The sequence below is a fragment of the Tenrec ecaudatus genome, chromosome 7, assembly GCF_050624435.1.
Source record: "Tenrec ecaudatus isolate mTenEca1 chromosome 7, mTenEca1.hap1, whole genome shotgun sequence".
NCBI lineage: Eukaryota > Metazoa > Chordata > Mammalia > Afrosoricida > Tenrecidae > Tenrec > Tenrec ecaudatus.
In genome coordinates this window covers 94,320,103-94,339,843 of record NC_134536.1, presented here as the reverse complement: position 1 = coordinate 94,339,843, position 19,741 = coordinate 94,320,103, and the positions used below count along the sequence as shown (strand labels likewise).

The window sequence follows — 19,741 nt, the reverse complement described above, 5'->3', positions numbered from 1 at the left end:
TCTCAGCACAAAAGTTTCATGGGAACTTAACTTTAATAGTAGTAATTCACTGCCACCAAGTTGAGTCCAACCCATACTGACTCTAAAGAGCAGAGTAAAATTCCTTCATGGGGCTTGTGTGGCTGCAAATCTTCATAGGGACAGACAGGCTAATTTTCCTCCCACAGAGTGACTGATGGGTTACGACTGCTGACCTTGGGATTAGCAGCCTTATGACCCACCAAATGCCACCAGGGAGCCCTAAAAACCGTGAAGGTAGATTATATGTCCATTTTACAAGGAGGAAAGTGAGTTTGAGAAAAGTTAAAAAAAAAAAAACAAGGGTCTATGTTTGTTTCAAAATTCTATTTTAAACTGTCGTAGACTTTATGTATGCTTTTACAAATCCCTTTTTATACGCGTGGGTGCGTGTATACATCGACAGACATACAAGGACGGAGTACTGGATGGACGTACAGTCGCTAAAGCCTTCAGCTGCCAGCCAAAAAGCAGCTCAAGCCCAGCAGCCAGCCCTGGGAGAGAGATGACCAGCCGGCTTTTGTAAGGATTAGAGCACTGGAAACCCTACGGGCTGGTTGAGCTCTGTCCTAGAGGGCCAGGATGAGGCAAAGTCAACTCGATGGCTGCCGGTTTGGGAGTTCAAAACTGTTACCTTGGAATACAATATTTCAAGAACAACTTTTACATATTATACATTATAATTTTATAGTCTATAACCCCGGAAAATTACTACATTGTGACCTCAAACTTACCTCTCTGAAGATAAACAAGTTAAGCAAAACCATGCCGAAATTATAGAGAATGAGCACTAAGCGCATCGGAAAGGGTTCTCGGTCCTTCATCCATTTGGGACCGAGCCACACAAACAGGAGATAGAGCGTACTTATACCGAGTGTCGGCCATGGGGATTGCATCAGAGGCCAGTCTTCCACACGTTTATCTGCAGAGAACCAAATTACACGAGACTTATGACATAGGAAAGCACTTTATGAAATGAAATGGTGGGAATTACCACGTTTGAACCTAATTTTCTATTTTAACCAAACACAGATCACTAGTCTTTGAGTTTCTAATAAAGACACATGGGACAAGTGGTCAAAGACACAGGGCTTTGATTACTGAGAGCAGCTTGGGGAAATTCATTTTCACCACGTAAGCTGTGCATCATTTTACAGAGAACATACGGAACAAAGATAGGAAATAAAGCTCATTAATGATGCAGAAGAGAAGCTTGAGATGAAAAGTGAAAGAAAGAGTTCACTAACAGAAACGCAAACATTTGAAGGAGACACTGCTCCCTGGCCATGCCTGAAGCGGAAAAGAACTATGTAGCAGACAGTTTTATTTGGGGAGTAAGTTGGAGATTACTATAATTCTATAGTCTACGTAAATAGCCACTATATTAAAAACATTTTCCTAACCTTTTCCTTCAGAACATCAGCCTATTATTTTTATTTTATAGCCAGTTTGCATGTTATTGTCTAAATCTAAATATCATTTTTCCTACATACAAATATATATGTTACAATAAATTACTTCAGTTAAATGAATTGCTTTTAACATTCAAATATGTAAACCTGAGTGAATTCTATAAAATAACTTTACCACAAGTAGAACAATTCTAAAAGAAAGATAATAAAATAAGAGATTAACAAAAATCACATCTTAATACACTAAAGGTGTTAATGATTCTAAAAATTAAACAACATTTGAAGGTTGAAGGTTCAGAATCTAGTGTTTAGATTATTCTTGACTGTGAAAAATGTCCCTATTGTCCTAGTTCAGGGAAATGATAATGTACTTTCAAAATAAAGAAAGATCTCGACACACACGCACACAGAGGTGTACATACGCACACTTAACTTTTAGCCTATTTGGAACCTTGCCTAAGTGAATTTAACTTAATTGCTAATTACACAGTCATCTTTACTAAAGTCATATAAGCAGAACGGTCAATGTTTTAAAGTAACTTATTTACAAATGGATTAATCTATTTCCATATGCTGCCAATAGAAAATAAGAGTCAAAAATACAAGTATGACAACTTTAGATCATATTGACATTGTTGTACTTTAAAAACCAAAAAAAAAACACCCCAAACTCGCTGTCATCTAAGTCACTGGTGACGCCTTGGGAGCCCCCATGGGTTACAGAAACTGTAACTGTTTCCCTGGAGTAGAAAGCCCAGTCTTTCCCAGTCTTCCGCAGCACACGGATCGCAGCTCAACAGATAACCCTAGGCCACCATGGCTCCCTCTCTATTTCAAAGTCCCCCCAAGAAAACAGGAGCTGCTTTATCTTAGATCCTTCGTTTTCTGTATTGCAGTAAAAGATTTAAGGCAAACTAAATAAAGCTAACGCATTTTACATCTAGTCTCGCCCACTGTAAGCTGTAGAGCAAACCCCCGTCTCCCTGTGAGTTTGACACGAGAGCAAAAGTACTCAATTAATGGGGGAAATCTACGCAAAAATAAAGAAACATAAAATAACTCTGTAAGGAGATTCTCGTTCCCAACATCATGAATTATTTCCTACCCTCAACACATATGTAATTCCTATTGATTTGAAAGGAGCTTCTGAATGGCAAGTAAGAGAAATCAGTCCCAAATTTTTGCAGAGATTAAAAACAAATGTGGATGTAGAGTGTGGTGCCCAGCACCACTCTAATTCCTCAGCGAAATTTAACAGAGGACTAACAAGGGACACACAGTAAGAAACTGGAGAACTTAGGGCATGCAAAACTAAGCTAGAAGACGGAAAAGGTGGGGAGGGGTACGTAAGAAATAATCGAGGCATACGAGGAAACATGCTAAACTCGATTATGAAGTACACTACGTCACTGAGTCCCTGCTGACTCACAGTAACCCTCCAGGGCAGGGCGACGGCACCCTTTGGGTTTCCAAGATTGTTCTTTAAGGGAGTGGAAAGCCTCCGTCCGCCTTCTCCCAGAGCGGCTGATGGTTGGAAGGCACCACGCCACCAGGACTCCGGTACGAAGTAACTGGCACCTTCCAAATGCCATCTCTGCTACTGTGCCTAGGCAGGGCTTCCAGGACGCAATCTTACTTTTTTCATCCCGAAAACGTGAAAGAAGAGGGTACATTGGATGAACGCTGCTTTAACTTTAATTAGCCAGAGAACCACCTGGAGAGAGAATCAACAGGCAGGCATGGTCCATTTCTAGGGAGATGCTGCTCCCACTGATGCCAGGCCAGTCTCCCTTGCACTGCTCCATGAACAGCCAGAAACAACATAATCCCCAATGGTTTTCTTAAGCTTAAACAAACATTTATTCCTTTAAAAAATTAGGAAGCTGAGAAAGACTACGATGATGAAAATAAGCCATTTTAACTGGCCAAGGGCCTGTTTGGCGCTGCCACAGTACTTGATCTTGTCTCTAGTCTGGTACCATGCTCCTCACAATGTCCTGAGACCACCCTTAAGGACAACCTCCTCGAAGGCAGGGCTGGACCTTTCCACTTTGCATGAGAAGGTCCATCATTGGGCTAAACATTTATTTTAAATATAGATCGTTTTTCGCATTTGCCCTTCACTCTCTGGTCCCCTCAGCGGAGTCCAAGCGTGCACTCTTGCTGGTTCAAAGCCTTCTGCGGAGGTTAGCGACACTCTCCTGCTGCTCGTCCCAGGCCTTCCAGTGCCGGCGTCAAGCCACAGCCTCGAGCAAACGACGTGTTCGTCCCGTAGCTTGTGAACGCCTGCGCACCACGTAAAAGGCTCGATTGTCCTGTATACCACTGCTTTCCCCAGAGAAAAATCCCTACTGTCCCAACAATTCAATCCACAGACTCAGTCCGCCACCACTTCACAAACCCCTAGGCTTTCGGTCTGTATAAAATGCACAGTTCACACCATATTCTTCTTGAATTAGCTCTTCCAGCTCATAAGAGTCAGAGACCTCTCAACAATGTCACCTTCTATCCTCCTGTAATCATTTTTGAAAGTTTAGGTAATTTCTAGCAGTTGAGCGACAAGATAATAGCTTCTGTAATATTATTTTGTCAGTTATTTGAATCTTTCGGTATTTATTTACATGATAGTCTCCTAATGCCCTGACGAGGTTCAAATATCGTACATTTCTTTTTTGTGTTTCCTCTGCCATTAAGAAGGACTGAGTACACATCCTATACACTTAAATAATCTGCTGCCATCAAGTCAATTATTGACAGGTCCCCCCCATATCTTGAGCCAAAAATATAAGGGGATTAATACACAGTACAGGGCAATCATGATTACTGAATGAAGCTTCATATATTCCAAGTAACTTCCAAATATGTTACAATAATAAAACCTCCAGATTTTCATTAAGTCAAATGTTTGAATAAGCCTATTTCAAAGCTAAATTAAACCCTCTTGACTTGGGTTATAATGTAGATCATATATGAGAATAACAAAAGATACATTTATAGTATGTTCCTAAAATCCTAGTATCCTAATCCTATAGAGTTATGCCTGGGACTCTATAATCCATGAATTTATTAGGGGGGAAAACAACCAAAATAACTATTAGAATTCTGTCCTTCCTACTACCACTACTTACGTAAAACCCTGTCCTCAAAGAGTACCAAATTCAAATGGGTTTCACTTAGCATTCTTGCATGTTATTGCTTTTAAAAAGCTGTATTGGGAGGGGGAAGAATTAATAATGGTATAAAGGTAGTACATTTAAAAAACTACTGTCATATTTTCACTATTAATTTAATATTTATGCATTGATGCTTTAAAGATTTCGTTTTTATTTTGAGCCTACGTATGAATGTATTTTAAACCTTTATATTCTCATGTAAACATTCAACTAAACTATAACCGTAGAGTATTAAATGCTAGAAATGATGCCCGTGTCTTCAAGAGACTTGCCAACGGCAGCGGAATAAAGGCCTGTGTCTTTTAGTAGCTGTTCTGAGTTGAATCTTCAGATCACAGAGCATGGCGGAACAGCGGGAGAGACGCTGAAGAAAGACACTACTGCTTGTGGAGTGAAGTGATCTTGGGCAGATTACTGGATCTCTACTGTCTCTAAGCTTACAATCAATTGGAGGAGGGCGAACATGAAAACCCAACTGCTGTACAACATGGCGAGAAGGACAGTAGGAGAAGGGGCTTTGGGCAGACTTCGTAGAGCAAATTGTTGAACTGATTCTCTAAGAAAGAAGTTTGCCAAGCAGACTGACAGGAAAATAAGCAGAGAGGACTCTTTGTGTAAGACAGTTTGAAAGCAAGAAATAAGGAACTTATTTAGGAAACTAAGCGGACTTAAGACAGAGGATATATCAGGGGGCTTCAAAGAAGTTTATGGACACCTGGGATTAGAATTTTGCCACACACTTTTTAGAGTTCCCACATACTGAGAGGGGAAGAAATGGCTCTGGTGGTTGATAAATCAAATCAGACCCAGGAGGGTGTTACAAACCAGGCTGAGGGAGCTGGAATCTATTCTGTAGATAATGAGGATAAAATGAATTGGTTCAAGAAAAATAGCAATCAGACCTAGGAGAAAAGCTTGTACTGGAAAGACAAAAAATATGTTGTAAAATCAGATCAAAACTTTCTTCCCACTAAGTTTTTAACTTAAAATATTTTGGTAGATAATATAAACCATAACTTACTAGAGAATAAAGTACTTGTCATCCAGTAGTTTTCTAGTAACCCAAGTCCTTTAGATACATCTATGTATTTATATATAAACAACTGTCATTATTACTTACTTCAAATTCTTCCTATCTTTATTATAGCAACTTTCTTAAAAATTTCTAATGGCTTTTTCCCACTCCTCCCCCTCGCCCCGAGATGGATTACTTTTCAGGTATTTATAACTCAGTCTTTTCACCAGTCAGAATGGACTTTCTTCCCCAAGTAGTCTAAGCTTCTACTCTTACCATCATTTGCCAAAAGGAAAATTAGTGTAAACTTTGAACAGAACAAAAGCAACATCGAGAGACCCCAAACCCACTGCTATACAGTAAATTCATAGCAACTCTATAGGACAGAGTAGTCGCGATTCCATGATAGTAAATTTTTGTAGAATCAGACAGCCTCATCTTCCTCCTCTGGGGGGGGGGGGGTTGAGAAAGATGGGGACTGGTAGTTCTGAACCACCAATCTCGCAATTAGAAGCCTTTCACACACACACACCCATGCACATGCACTGTACCACCAGGCTGCCCTCATCAGAGTGACAGAAGGAAAAAACAGCTCCTGAAAAATCAAGAAGAGAACCAGACAGAGGCTGGGCTAAAAATGACCACGAGGCCAGCATGTGATGTCCAGACAGAAGAAAACAACGACTTCAACAGCAAGGGAAAGCATGTCTACAGGTATGCAGGGACAAGCAGACTGGCAGCAGTCAGACCCGGGCAGAAGATAAACTTGTTTTCCCTACCCAAGAGTGTAAAAGTTCCCCCAGAGTCTAAAGCATAGAGTGCTTCTAAAGAGACAGAAATATCTTTGTTACAAGTTTGCTGGAATGGAGGTGCTATTAAAAGTAGGACGTGAAAGAAATCAGAAAGCTTATCACAGCAAGTAGATAAACACGGATGGATTCAGAAACTGCAAGGCAGAAAAGAAAGTAATAAAGATTCCTTCAAAGTGAATCGATATGTGACTCCAGCTGAAAGCTGGTTACTCTAGGTTGAACTAGAGAGGATCAGTACTAGATGGATGCGAACCAGGTAAAGTCCATCTACTCACCTGGGAAATGGAGGTAATAATAGTTCCCGGCACAAAGGAATAGGAGAATTAAATATGATAAAACATTAGGCACAATACCTGCTATGTAGTAAGCTTCCAATAACTGTTCCCTGTTATTACTGACAGTAGAAGAACCTTTGTTGAAGTAATGGGTAGGCTGCGCTCCATGAAAAGGCTACGACGTGGGAATGAGAGAGACCTTGTTCGATGCCGGCAGTTACTTTCCCGCTGTGCAGCTTTAGGTCTACTTCTACATCTATAGAATGGCTAAGCGATTCCTATGGGGATTCTATGAAGATTAAATAATATAAAGTATGTAAAACGCATATTACAGTGTTTACAGAGTTTATAGTCATATGTATTCATAGGGGAAAGAGAAGCAAACCCAAAAGAGGCAGGGACCAACAGGCGGGCTTTGGCTGGGTGAGAGAAATAACACACACACACACACACACACACACACACACACACACACACACACCAGACTGGTTCCTCATATTCTGAAAGGCAAGATCACAAAACAGGTCATTCCCTTCCTGCCCAATCTCCACACGTTGCTGGGCTTCTCAAGAAAAACAAATGTGAGTCTAAAACATGCCCCTATTCAAAGCTTGGAGGTTCAAAGTCAAACATCTGCTTAATACTCCCAATGATGTAAAGGCTTTCTGAAAATTCTAAGGAGGTTTACCTTTAGCAAAAGAGACTGATGAAAAATCCACTGGAGTGTGCATGTTTTTAATGGTGATTTGGGTCAAAACCTTTTCTTGATTTTGCCAGTATTTGACCCTCAAGTAAATACTCCCAATCCTGAATTAATGATCTGTTTTACTAATGACAGTTTCTAGTGCTTGTATGGTGATATTTGAGATACCCTTTCATAATTAACTTTGAGTGTACTTTTTTAATTGACCTCATATACCAGTAGGTCAACTTCACCTACCTAGGCTAAATATATTTATTAAATATATATACTTGTATGTACAAGGCATAAAATCTACACATTTGTATGAATACATATCCGTTTTGTTGATTCTCATACAACAGCCTCACACATCTTTCTGAAGATTGTCTACCAGAGTTCTCTAGTTCCAACATTCTAAACAGTGGCACTCTATGAATAAGACAGTGTGTGGTAAGGTAAAATAAGAGAAGACACAGACCAGAGACCTGGTTATTGCTTTCTTTCTTGGCTTGTGTGATGGGGAGACAAGAACACTATGGGAAGAGGCGGGACAAGAGGATAGACCATTTTCCACTAGAGTGACCATCAGCAAGTGATTTAACTGCTGTGATTTTCAGTGATGTCTAAATGCATGGGGGCAGCAAGGCCTACCGGGCCTGTCTTCCAGGGTTGTTGGGAAGTTCTTGTGAAAACTGTACAACAAAATGCGATGGCAAGTTTGTCTTCCTTATTCTAGCTACTTGGATACTTTTTTTAAAAGTAACATATGCAGTGTCTTTATAAATCCATTCATTTCATTACAAAGATAAAAATATAAATGAGTAAATTGTGTTACTATTGAACACAAAAGGTAGATCCTTTCTAGAGATGTTCTTGTATTAATTTTAAAATATAAAATTCGTGAGCAATACATAGTTGGACCCAAGTTTGATAAGCCAAACTCACTGCCATCAAGTCGATTTTGACTCACGAGTGGCCCTACAGGACAGAGGAGAGCTGCCCCTTTGGGTTTCTAAGACGGGACTACTTTACAGAAGTAGACAGTCTCAGCTTTCTACCGAGAGGCGGGGAGGCTCCAACTGCTGGTGTTGAGGTCAGCAGTTCAACTCGCAGCTACCTGTGCGCCTCCTTTAACAAACAAATAACAGGAAAACAAATGTTGACCAAATGCTCCAGTTCAAATCCCCAATCCCTTTATGTGATTACATCTGACTATAAATGAGGCCCTCAGTAAATTTACCTTTTGAATCCCAAGACTTACACTCTAATGGAAATTTAATCACATATAGAATACTATGTTAAAACATTTGTTTGAGAATGCATTAGCTATTCAAATGTATGATAAAATAAGATTTTAAAAATTAATATTTTATATAGGAACATATTTAGCCCAAGACCATTACATTGCTGTGGTTTGCCCCTTATTGTAAGACCAGCATGTTTTCTTAGCCATTTCATTAAGCTTTTAAGCCATCCTTTCACATTTAAATGAGAAATGCTCCAGGTTAAAATGCCTGTAGCTGGTTCATCACAGTGCAATGCACAATTGCAAAGAATTGGAAACAGGCTAAATTTCCATCAACTGATGGATTAAAAAACTCTAAATACACACACACACACACACAATGGAGTACTACACATCCCTAAAAACCAGTGATAAACTCATAAGACATATTGACACATGGAAAGAGTTGGAGGAAATAATGCTAAGTGAAGTAAATCAAGCACAAAAGGACAAGTACAACACAAGTCCACTGAGGTGAGCTTAAAAAAATAAAAAGCACAGGGGCATAGAGGGAAAGCCACCAAATGCATGCATTCCCAGAGGGAGAGAGAACCGCATCCTAGCCCACCAAGCCTCAAGGATGCCAATGCACAGAGAGCACCGTGGAACTGGCCCCACCACGAGACAGGTCACTCCCTCACTGACCCACAGGGGTACAGGGGACAGCAGTGGAAAGACAGTGTGGGCAGTGTGCCCTGTCTGACCCTCTACACCAGAGCGAAACACGAAGGAGAGCACAACAGGGCAATAAGGAGAACAAAGCATAGAAGTATTGGAGGAATCCTGAAAATCGACCTTGGAATCAGTGGGAAGGGCATGGAACTTCACCAGATCCTATTGGAAAACATTCAGAAGGGTCAGCACACAGACCTGGAACTATTTATAGGCTTCCCCCCCCCACCCCGTCCCCTATTTTTCATGTCTATCCATATAGGGTAGGCAGGACAATCCCAAGGAGAAAACAATGGGGCCAATGTCTCTGGGAGACATGGGAGAGGAGGAAATGGGAGAAAGGGAGGGGGGTCCAATAAATCTAGGGACAAGTGAAGAATAAGAGATCTAAAATCGATGACAAGGAGGGCAAAGAATGCCTGATGGGGTTTGATCAAGTGCAATGTAGCTGAGACAAAGTACTGAGTGGCGAATGAAAGTCAAACATGATAGTGGAATAGGAAGTAAAAAGAAATACAGGAAAGAATTGGGAGGCAAAAGACATTTCCAGAAGTGTAAATATAGGCATGGATATGGGTAAATATATTAATATATAACAATAGAGATATAGGTCTGTGTACATATATTTAAATGTTAAGTATTAAGGTAGCAGACAGGCATTGGATCTCTTCGTAAGTACTCCCTCAATGCAAGAACACTTTGTTCTAATAACCTGGCATTTTGCGATGCTCACCTTCCCAACAAGATTACTGAAATCAAAATGGGTATGGGTGCATAAGCAAATGTGGTGAAGAAAGCTGATGGTGCCTAGCTATTAAAAGATACAGTGCCTGGGGTCTTAAGGCTTGAAGTTATACAAGCAGCCATCTAGCAGGGAAGCAACAAAGCCCACATGGAAGAAGCACACCAGCCTGTGTGATCAAAAGGTGTCGACAGGATCAGGTATCAGGCATCACAAGACCCAAAACAAACAGATACAGCGATGCAAATGATGGGAGTCAGAGTGGAGACCCAAAGCCCATATGTAGACAATTAGACATTCCCTCACAGAATGATCACAAGAAAGAACAAGACAGCCATTATCCAGCACAGCACGACAGAACACACAATAGTTCTCTAGTTCTTTAATGCTTTCTCCCCACCCACGATCATGACCCCAGTTCTTCCTTACAAATCCGGCTAGACCAGAGCATGTGCACTGTATAGATAAGAGCTCTTGACACACAGAATCCAAGACAGATAAATCCTTAGAGGAAGTCATGGGAGTGGCGATACCATGAGGGTAGGGGAAATGTGGGAGAAGAAGGAGGAAAAAAGGGGAACCGACTATAATGATCAACATATAACACACACACACACACACACACACACCAGAGGAATGAACAACTGAAATGTGGGCATGGAGAAACAGTGGACAGTGTAAGATATGAAAATAATAATAATTTATCATTTATCAAGGGATCACAAGGGTGGGGTGGGGAGAGAGGGGAAAAAGCAGAGCTGATACCAAGGGTTTAAGCAGAAAGAAAATGTTTTTAAAATGATGATGGCATCATATGTACAAATGTGTTTGAAACAATTGATATATGGAGTGTTATAAGAGCTGTAAGAACCCCCAATAAAATGATTTCTTAATTTTAAAAATCCTGCAGCTGAAAATCTTTTGTAATGATGTAAATAATAAAATATTGTACTCTCTGTCAAAGAAAACCAATTCAAGCAAATAAGATCAGACTGGCCTCTAAGCCATTGAGTTAAGAAGTACAAGGATTTAATAAGATGGCCTCCTTGAATATCATATAATCCAACCCTCTTGGAGTCATGAATAACTTACCTAAAGCCACACACCAAGCTATTCTTAAAAGTTATATGTTACATTAAAAATGTACATACAGTACATAAAACTTTATGCTTTTATGTTGCTGGCATCATTTTTGACAAAATGGCCAATTTGGGTTCTTCGAGGCATATGTGGATCACTAAGGATGCTGAGTCCTACGGCAGCGGCAGGGCTGTTTCAACGCAGCTGCTCACACAGCGCTAGCCTTACCTTCTACCCTCTACCGACTTGTGTGGGGCGGAAGGGAAAAGGGTTAAATACGTGCCCTGCTTAATGTGCTATTTGTGCTGTGTGAGCAGCGCCGGCAACAGTGCTCATGGAACTGATCTGAACTGTTGTGAGAGAATGAAACCTTTGAATTCTAGCTGGAACTGGGTCTACCTACCCCAAACAGAAACAAAGTTGCACATATCCAAAATTTTAGAGCCATATGGGACCTAACCAGTTACTTAATGCAGCCCTCTTACATTTTGGATTAAAAAAATAAAATGAAATTGAGAACATGAAATTGAGAGCTTGGCACAGTAAATGACTTTTCCAAGCTCTTACAGCTAATTAGTCGCAGCCTCAAGCTACTAATTTGGGGGACTTGTGTGCTCTGCATTCACCGTACCACACTGCCCTCCTCACCTTCACACCCTCCCAGTGCTTTTGCAAACAGGAGAAAGAAAAAAAATTCTATTTGTCTTTGACCTCATTGGAAAGCAACTACCTTATGCTAATAAGTGATTTCAGTTTGATTTCTTCATTACATTTAACCAACTTCATTGCATATGCACGGATTAAATGTATGATCAAGTGATCACAGGATCATTACAAAATATTCCCTGTAAATGTAGTTTAAAGAGTGTCCAGAACCTCATTAGTATGTAGCAATCAGAATTGTCACCATTTGAAATGTCTGCAAGATTAAAGGAGTCATCTCTTGATATATATCAAATCAACAAATATATGTAACAACATCCCTAGTCTGGGGGAGATAAGCACAAAGAAGTGAAAGGAAAATAATAATAACAGTTTAAATAGTTCAAGACAATAGTCACAGAAGAGATGCACAGGCAAAAGGGAAGAGTTGTTCCAGGCAGTTAACTAGTAACTGGGTTCAGAGAGGGGCTGAATTACGCCAGGGTACAGAGGCCGCAGAAAGCTTTGTGAGGAGGAGACTGTCCTGGGTGCTGGCGAGAGCTCTCTGGAAAGGCAGATGGAGAGGGGCGAGGACACTAACAATAAAGGCACAGAGCAATGGGAAACACGAAGGTACATGTGCACACGTTTTGCTCAAGCAAGGCTCAATGAGTTGGCAAGCTGGCCAGAGCGGTAGGTCTGTAGGCAGACGAATGCAGCCGGATCTAATGAGAAAGGTGATGTGGAGCCAGACTTTAAAAGGCCCTGTAGTCCCTCCCCTCTCCTTTACCAAAAGTCCAAAGCCTTAATAGTGTTTCCTTCAATATATTCTCTTCCACAGGAAAGTAAAAACATAGCATCTTGATTTGTTAGAAAGCCTTAACGAGAAAAGACAGATCTTGTTTACACAACTCTTCTATATTTGCAAATATAGGTCTAGTTCTAAAATGACATGTGGCTCAATAAATTGTTTTAAAAGGTACTTTTGTTAATAGGGCTAACTCATTCACAACACAGGTGATGTTATCACATCATCTGGGGGGAAAATAAACAAATAAATTGAAATGTAAAGGGACGAGCAACTACTTTGTGGTCCTTAAGATCACACACACAAAAAGAGTCTGACATAATTACCTTTAGGATTCTTAAAACCTTGTCTCCCATCCAGGAGAGATAAGCCCCTCCACAGTGGTAATTAGGGTCATGATACCATGAAGGTAGGGGGAAGATGGGGGAAGAAAGGGGAGAGATGGAGAACCAACTATAATTACCAACATAAAACACCCCCATCCCCCTGGGGCAGGGGAGAGAATGAACAACAGAAATGTGGGCAAAAGGAGACAGCGGATGGTGTAAAATATGAAAATAATAATGATTTATAAAGGTTGGAAGGGTAGGAAAGGAAAAAAGAGGAGCTGATGCCAAGGGACCAAGGAGAAAGAAAATGTTTTTTAAATGATGATTGCAACCTATGAACAAATGTGTTTCATACAATTCATGTATGGATTGTTGTAAGAGCCCCCAATAAAATGATTTAATAATAATAATAATAATTTTGAAAAGCCCTGTCTCCCTTATTAAGCCCAAGAATCTCACTCTACAAACCCCGTGTTCGGACCCTAGTTAGCTCTTCAGAATCGGCAGTGTTTACCTGCACCAGGATCTTTTGCTACATGCTGGTCTTAGGAAATGAACAAGAGGATGCTCTTGTCCTTCCGGTCCTGGAACCTGCCACCAAAACACAGACTGCAGTGAAGAACAAGAGAAACAAGTCAAAAGTCAGCCACCCCTCAAAAGATGGCCAACTTGGACCACTGGCCAACTTGGCTTTGGGACCATTGAGAGGAGGGTTAACTAGAACCTCACTGAAATTACCGACCAAGCAAGCTCACACCTTAAGATCTGATAAGGCGTCTTTCTTTCCAATGAGCTCTTTAGTACTAAGAACATCTTTTCTCAAAGGAATAGTTCCAATGGTCACAGGGATCCCAGGCCAAGCCAAACAAACAAAAAGAAATCTACCTTAGATAACATCGCAGATGAAAAACAATCTTGACAGCGTCTCCCTCTCGGTTTCTATCTCTCTCACATACACCCCTTAAGAGCAGTGGGTGTTTAAAACCTGCCCATCAAGAAAGAAACTATGGTGGTCCAAGAGACACCTGCCTCCCTGTGAGTGTGCTGGCTACGGTCCAGGATGTTTCTGCACAAAACGTTACATAAAACTGATACTAATCACTGTTTTAAGGAATGAAAATGAATACCATGGATCATGGTGGTAACTCGGTATATATGGGTTAGGGAATATTTATAGTCAAGAGTTTTAAACACTCATATGTAACTTTTCTGGATTAGAAATATACTTTGATTCTAGTACGCTCGCCTTAACGTACTTACAAACCACACATGTGCACAATGACGTCAGAGCCCTTCTGCCTAACAGCCAGTATAAAGTCACCCATCAATCTCTCTATATTTTCCTATATAAATTTTTTGAAAGATTAATTTACTTGTTTAAAGTGCTAAAAAATTCATTTAGGAAAGTTGAAAATGGTTGGTACTCTTCTAAAAGTTCAGCTCTTCAACGTGTGATTTCCAATGTACACTATGTTAATGATAAAGTAACACTTTCAGTATTAATACCCTATGAGCCATGGTTTGTAGGTTTTCATATATTGCTTGGGGTATTTATTATTATTAAATAGCACCAGGTGCCTGATGTGACATGGCAAAATTAAACTTATCCAGATACCGTGAGCCCTAGAGCAGTATCCCCTGGACCACTAAACATAATCTACAAAGGTATTTCTGTTATAATACTGCAATGTACAGTTTATTTACACTGAGGTGGACAAAGATGCTAGAGTGGGGAAAAGTATTTAATCAACAAACAAGGAGAGAGAAGCGTGAAGCCACAGTCCTGGGAACAAGAGCCCTTATGGCATGGAGGCTAGCTCAATTCTTGCTCTCCCTGAATCATTTGCATCCTTTCTGTCACCACACGCACCAGGATGTCTCAAGACCATTTTCTCTCCACCTATTCTTATTTCTCTCTCTTTCCAAACATCTGACTCACCAACTGTACCTCAACCTCCTCTGACAAGCTCCTTTTCCTTCTTTGATTGCCCACATTCCGATTTTTGTGAAATATGCAGCTGGAGAGGATTCTCTTACTTAGGAGAAGAAGGAATACATCAGAAAAACTAACAAAACACAGAAAGCGGTGAGAGATAAAGAGACATTACAGGCTTCGGGTCTTTTCTTCCTGAACCTAGAAAATAGTCCTCCTTGTAGAGAACAGACTATATCCCACTAAGCTTCTAGGCTGGTTAAGAAACACCATCTGCCTACCCCAGGTAGCTCATTACAGAAAGCAAGGAAGCAGTCTCGGGTTTCGTAAGTGGATAGCCAAAGAATGGGCAGCTACCTTCCCTCTGCCCTGCTACTGAGAGGCCACTTGTTCCAATGGCTATTTCTCTTCTCCTTGGGACCCATATTTTATTATTTTATATGCCTTTTAAAGGCTAGTAGCATAAGGCAACTACACACATTTCCCTATTCCATTCATGGTATTTATACACCAACATCATTAGACTGGAATGAACCAACACTGAAGAAGCATATTCTACCTCTGCCTTCAATTTTTCTTTCTGGGACTCAAAAGATGGGGAAAGCTCCGGGAGAGGAGGGGAATGACCGGACTGAGAAGTCCTGGGTGTGACTCTGGTGATGTGGAGATTGCAGGACTTTACAACGCCTGAACTCCAAAGTATGCGAAGTGTAATTACTTGTCAAAGAGCTGGTCTGATGTTCAGTGTTGCACCATTGTGCAATGGGAAACCCTGATGTAATGTGTAAAGAGCCAATGTGCCAGAGATGCAGGGTAGGGTGCATCCTTACCAGGTTTTGTTGGTACAACATAAAGTCAGTGTAACCATTTAAAAGGAGGTATGGAGAAAACTTTCAAAGGGAAGGCTCTATGAAAGACTGCCATGTTAGAATTTCAACAGCAATGGTTCCCTAACATGCTTATTCCCCAGAGTGCCAAACTTGAGATCATCTATAAAACAGCATTTCTCTCTGCCGAAGTCAAAGCCACATCAGTGTCAAAGAATCATGCTGTCTCCCACCCACCCCCAAAAGAAGAAAGAAAGAAAAATATTCCCAGCAAACCCTTTTCTTCCTAACATATATTCCATGGACCCTACTGTATTCATGCTGTAACCCCTGTCTAATGTACTGTTAACACCAACAAACACACAAGCTGGGGGAGGAGAGATGTATTTCCATGAAGGGAGTAGCTTGTAAAAGGTAAAGTAATGTGAAATATCAAATTCCTCTACGGGAATACAGTGTCCTGTTGAAACAGAACTAGAAAATGTAAATCATAAAATCGTTTCTAAAACCCCTTTCACCTCATTTTGGTCAGAGGATGTAAAACGCTTTGAAACTAAAGGCAACAAAGCAAGTAACAAAGTAAACGAGAAAACCCCAAAACAGCAGAGTGCCACAACAGCACAAAGGACAACTCATTAACAGCCCCCCTCCCCCACCCCAGATAAAGGACAAAAGCTATAAAAAGAAAAGTTTGCCCATTTCGGGAAACTATATATACACGTAGGCTTCGGGGACAACCTCTGGGTGCTGTTGCAGACAATTCCTTCCTAGAGACGACTTCTTTCTTACCTGGCGCTTAACCTGCCCCTCCCCCGGACTGCACTGCAGTGCGCCAAGCCCTTACAGACAATCACTCCGAATACAGTCCCTGTTAAAAAGCCTCACAGCGACCATCCGTCAACGTGTATGGAGCCAAACAATGGCCGTGTTACTTTTCTTTCCAAATTAAACTATAAATAGATCAGCTAGATCGGGGGGGGGGGGGACACTCGGGTAATGTCCATGAAATCAGAAAACTAAAGAAGTAAAATGAGGTGTGTTCGCCTTGTACAATATGACAGCTACCTCCAGAGTCACCCTCTGGCAGCTTGCCAGAGGGAGCGCTCCTCGTGTTAAAAACAAGCCAGGCCATAAGGGGCAACTGTGGGTGCGAGCAGCTGTGGGCGTGGAGGTGATGGGGCGGCTCCGGCAGGGCGCTTTGGGCTGCGTCTCATCCGTCAGCTCCCGCATCCGACGAGATGGTGGGAGATGGGGAAACCCTGCGTGTGGCAATGGGGGAGCGGGGAGGGGGGAGGCGGGCGGAGCTCAACGTTCAGCTCAGATCAGCCAGCGCCGACCGCGGGCCCGCACCCGGGCACCTCCTCCGACCCACGGCATCCGCACAGCCGCACGTCGCGGCCGGCCCGGCCGTGCCCAGGCCTGGGCGCTCCCATGCTGGGGACCGGCGGCTGCCCGCTCCCGGCGGCCCGCAAAGCTAGGCGGCCATGGGGACGCCGGACGCTTTACCTGTGACCGTCCAGGTCCAGCGGTATAGCTCCACGGTGTCGTTGAGCGCCGTGGACATCACGTCCAAGATGCTGCCCGGCTGCGAGTCCAAGAGCCCCATCCCGGCAGTGGCAGGTCTGCGCGGCGACGGGAGCGGAACGCGGAGAGCCGGCTTCGGAGGCGACGGCTGCGGGTCGAGCGGGAGCCAGGGACCCCTCTAACGGCGGCGGCTGTGTCCTCTCGTCGTCGCCGTGGTCCTCCCCCTGCTCCTCCTCCTCCTCCGGGCGCTGCCGCGGCAGGGATGTGGCGGCGTCCAGAGGCCGGGCCAGGCAGAAGGGCTGGTCCAGGATGCCGAGAGGAGGAGGAGGTCTCGCCGTGCGCACCGGGCGCTGCAGCTCTCTGCCGCCTCGCGCCGCCGCCGCTCCAATCCCCTCCGCCGGCGTCACGTGGCCGCGCGCGGGGGCGGGGGGCGGGGGGCGGGCACGGCCCTCCCCCCGCCCGCGCGTCCGCGCGCAGTTGCGCAGGGATGCTGCGGGCAAGGCAGGTGGGAGACGGGCGGGCGCGAGCCCCTCCTCCCGGCCCTCCGCCCGGGAGCCGGCCACCTGAGTCCTCCTGGCTGCCTTTCAGGGTCAACCTCCCCAGCCTCCTCCTCCTGCCCCTCCGCCTTGCTGCCAAGCACGGGGCCCTGCGGAGGCGTAAGCTGTCTTCCCACCTGGATGTGTGCATCCACCTGGATGTGTGCGAGGAAACGGAAGAGGGGAGAAGGGAGCTTGCGTGGCCACAGCTGTCATTCGCCTTCGTAACCCTGTGTTCGTGCTGCCTCCAACCGCAGGCACGCATGCTTCCATCATCACAAGGCGAGTTACCCACCTAAATAGCTGAATGGACGTTTGTCCTCCAAATAGTAATGGAGACCAGATTTTGAAGTACGCATTAACAAATGAACAAATAATTGAATGTGTTCTGTCGGTGCAATATACATAAAATCAAAGCCACGTAATTTTGCTAAATCAGGCGATGTAGGGGTTCAGAATCTAAACGGAGACAAAAAGCAACCTAGGCTGGAGAGGAAACCTCAAAATACTTTGAGATGTTAAAAAATTATTTTGATACAATTCACTCTTTGATGGTTCTTTACATAAAACAAACTAGTCCAATATAATCTTTCACCTATTCATTTTTTTAATCATGTTGCCTACTTCTTGTTTAATCTCGTCACCTATTTGTTCACCTTTTCTCTATTTGTTGGTTTAGGGTGCTGCACTTATAAGTCACTGATCAGGTGTGTTGTTGCTTCTGCCCTCTGACACTCTGTGATTAATGTAAATAGTGACTTTTAATTTTTAATTGGCTTGCTTATATATTCTTTGGCTCTATTTTATGTGGGAAGCATCCTAGAGGATAAGAATGGTTACTGATTCTTTGAAGAGGACCCAGGGCTATAAATATCTATTGGTAGATTATAATTTATACTTTTCAGGGGATATATGCACTGCTGTTAGTGGCTGGTAGTGTAGGGAGACAAAAGGGTAGTTTAGAGTAACTGATTTCCTGTATCACTCAAGCAACCATCATGTTTAAAATGCTCTATTCTTAAAATTAACCCCCCAGAAGGAAGTTATAACTATATCAAATACTTCACTCATAAGAAAGTTTCCTGAATTGAAATTATGAATTTTCAAATTTGGGTATCAGATAGCTTTTGGTAATTATGAAAGATTAGATCAAGTCTCCCCATTTAGAGAGTGGATGAAGATCAAGGACCCACCATTGACCTTGATCAACTGCAAAGTTGAGATTAATTTGAACTTCACCTACAAATTTGACTGCCACTTCCGCAATATAGAAAACTGGATTTTGTTTAGAAGGGAACAAATCAACAACCCTACCTGCACACATATGCACAAGACCTCGGGACCTTTGCATGTTAATACAGTCGAAGATTGTTTAAATGGCTTCAGATCTTTCCTCAGCCTGCCCTTCTACATTCACTCACTCACTGTGATTGAGTTGATTCCAACTCATTCCGACTCATTATGACCCAGTAGGACAGAGTGGAACTGATCCTTTGGATTTCTGAGATTCATAGAATCTTTATAGAAGCAGACAACCCCATCTGTCTCCTACAGAGCAGCTGGTAGGTTTGAACCACTGACATTGTGGTTAGTAACTCAACACGTATGCGACCTGTGTCCTTCTATGTTGTTTTTGTTAGGTGCCATAGAGTTGGTTCAGCAGAAGGAGACACTGCCCCGCCTGGGCCATCCTCACTATTGATAAGTCCCTTTATTCACTAGAGGGCGCTTGTCACATGCAAGACAATCCTAAGAGAAGTGATAACATTAGTAAAGATTAGTCATCTTTATTAAGGAGCTCTGGTGGTGCAGTGGTTATGAGTTGAACTGCGATCTGTTTGGTCATCAGCCCGAAACCGCCAGCAGCTCCGTGGGAGAAAGACTGGGCTTTCTACTCCTATAAACAGTTACAGTCGCAGAAACCCAGCGAGGATCACACAGACAGCATTGACTTGATGGCAGTGAGTTTGGTTTGG

The 19,741-nt window shown here is 42.7% G+C and overlaps 1 protein-coding gene across 1 annotated transcript in view; it reads right to left on the bottom strand.

Moving 5' to 3' along the window:
- The window catches only part of ELOVL4 (ELOVL fatty acid elongase 4), a 29,454-nt gene extending 11,882 nt beyond the window's left edge, over positions 1 to 17,572 (bottom strand). The window contains exons 1-2 of the mRNA XM_075554850.1: positions 17,212 to 17,572; positions 753 to 940 (exon numbers count right to left, since the gene is read on the bottom strand). Coding sequence (XP_075410965.1) covers positions 753 to 940; positions 17,212 to 17,311 — 288 coding nt within the window. The 5' untranslated portion in view covers positions 17,312 to 17,572. The remainder of the gene's footprint in view (positions 1 to 752; positions 941 to 17,211) is intronic.
- Positions 17,573 to 19,741: the final 2,169 nt, after the last annotated feature.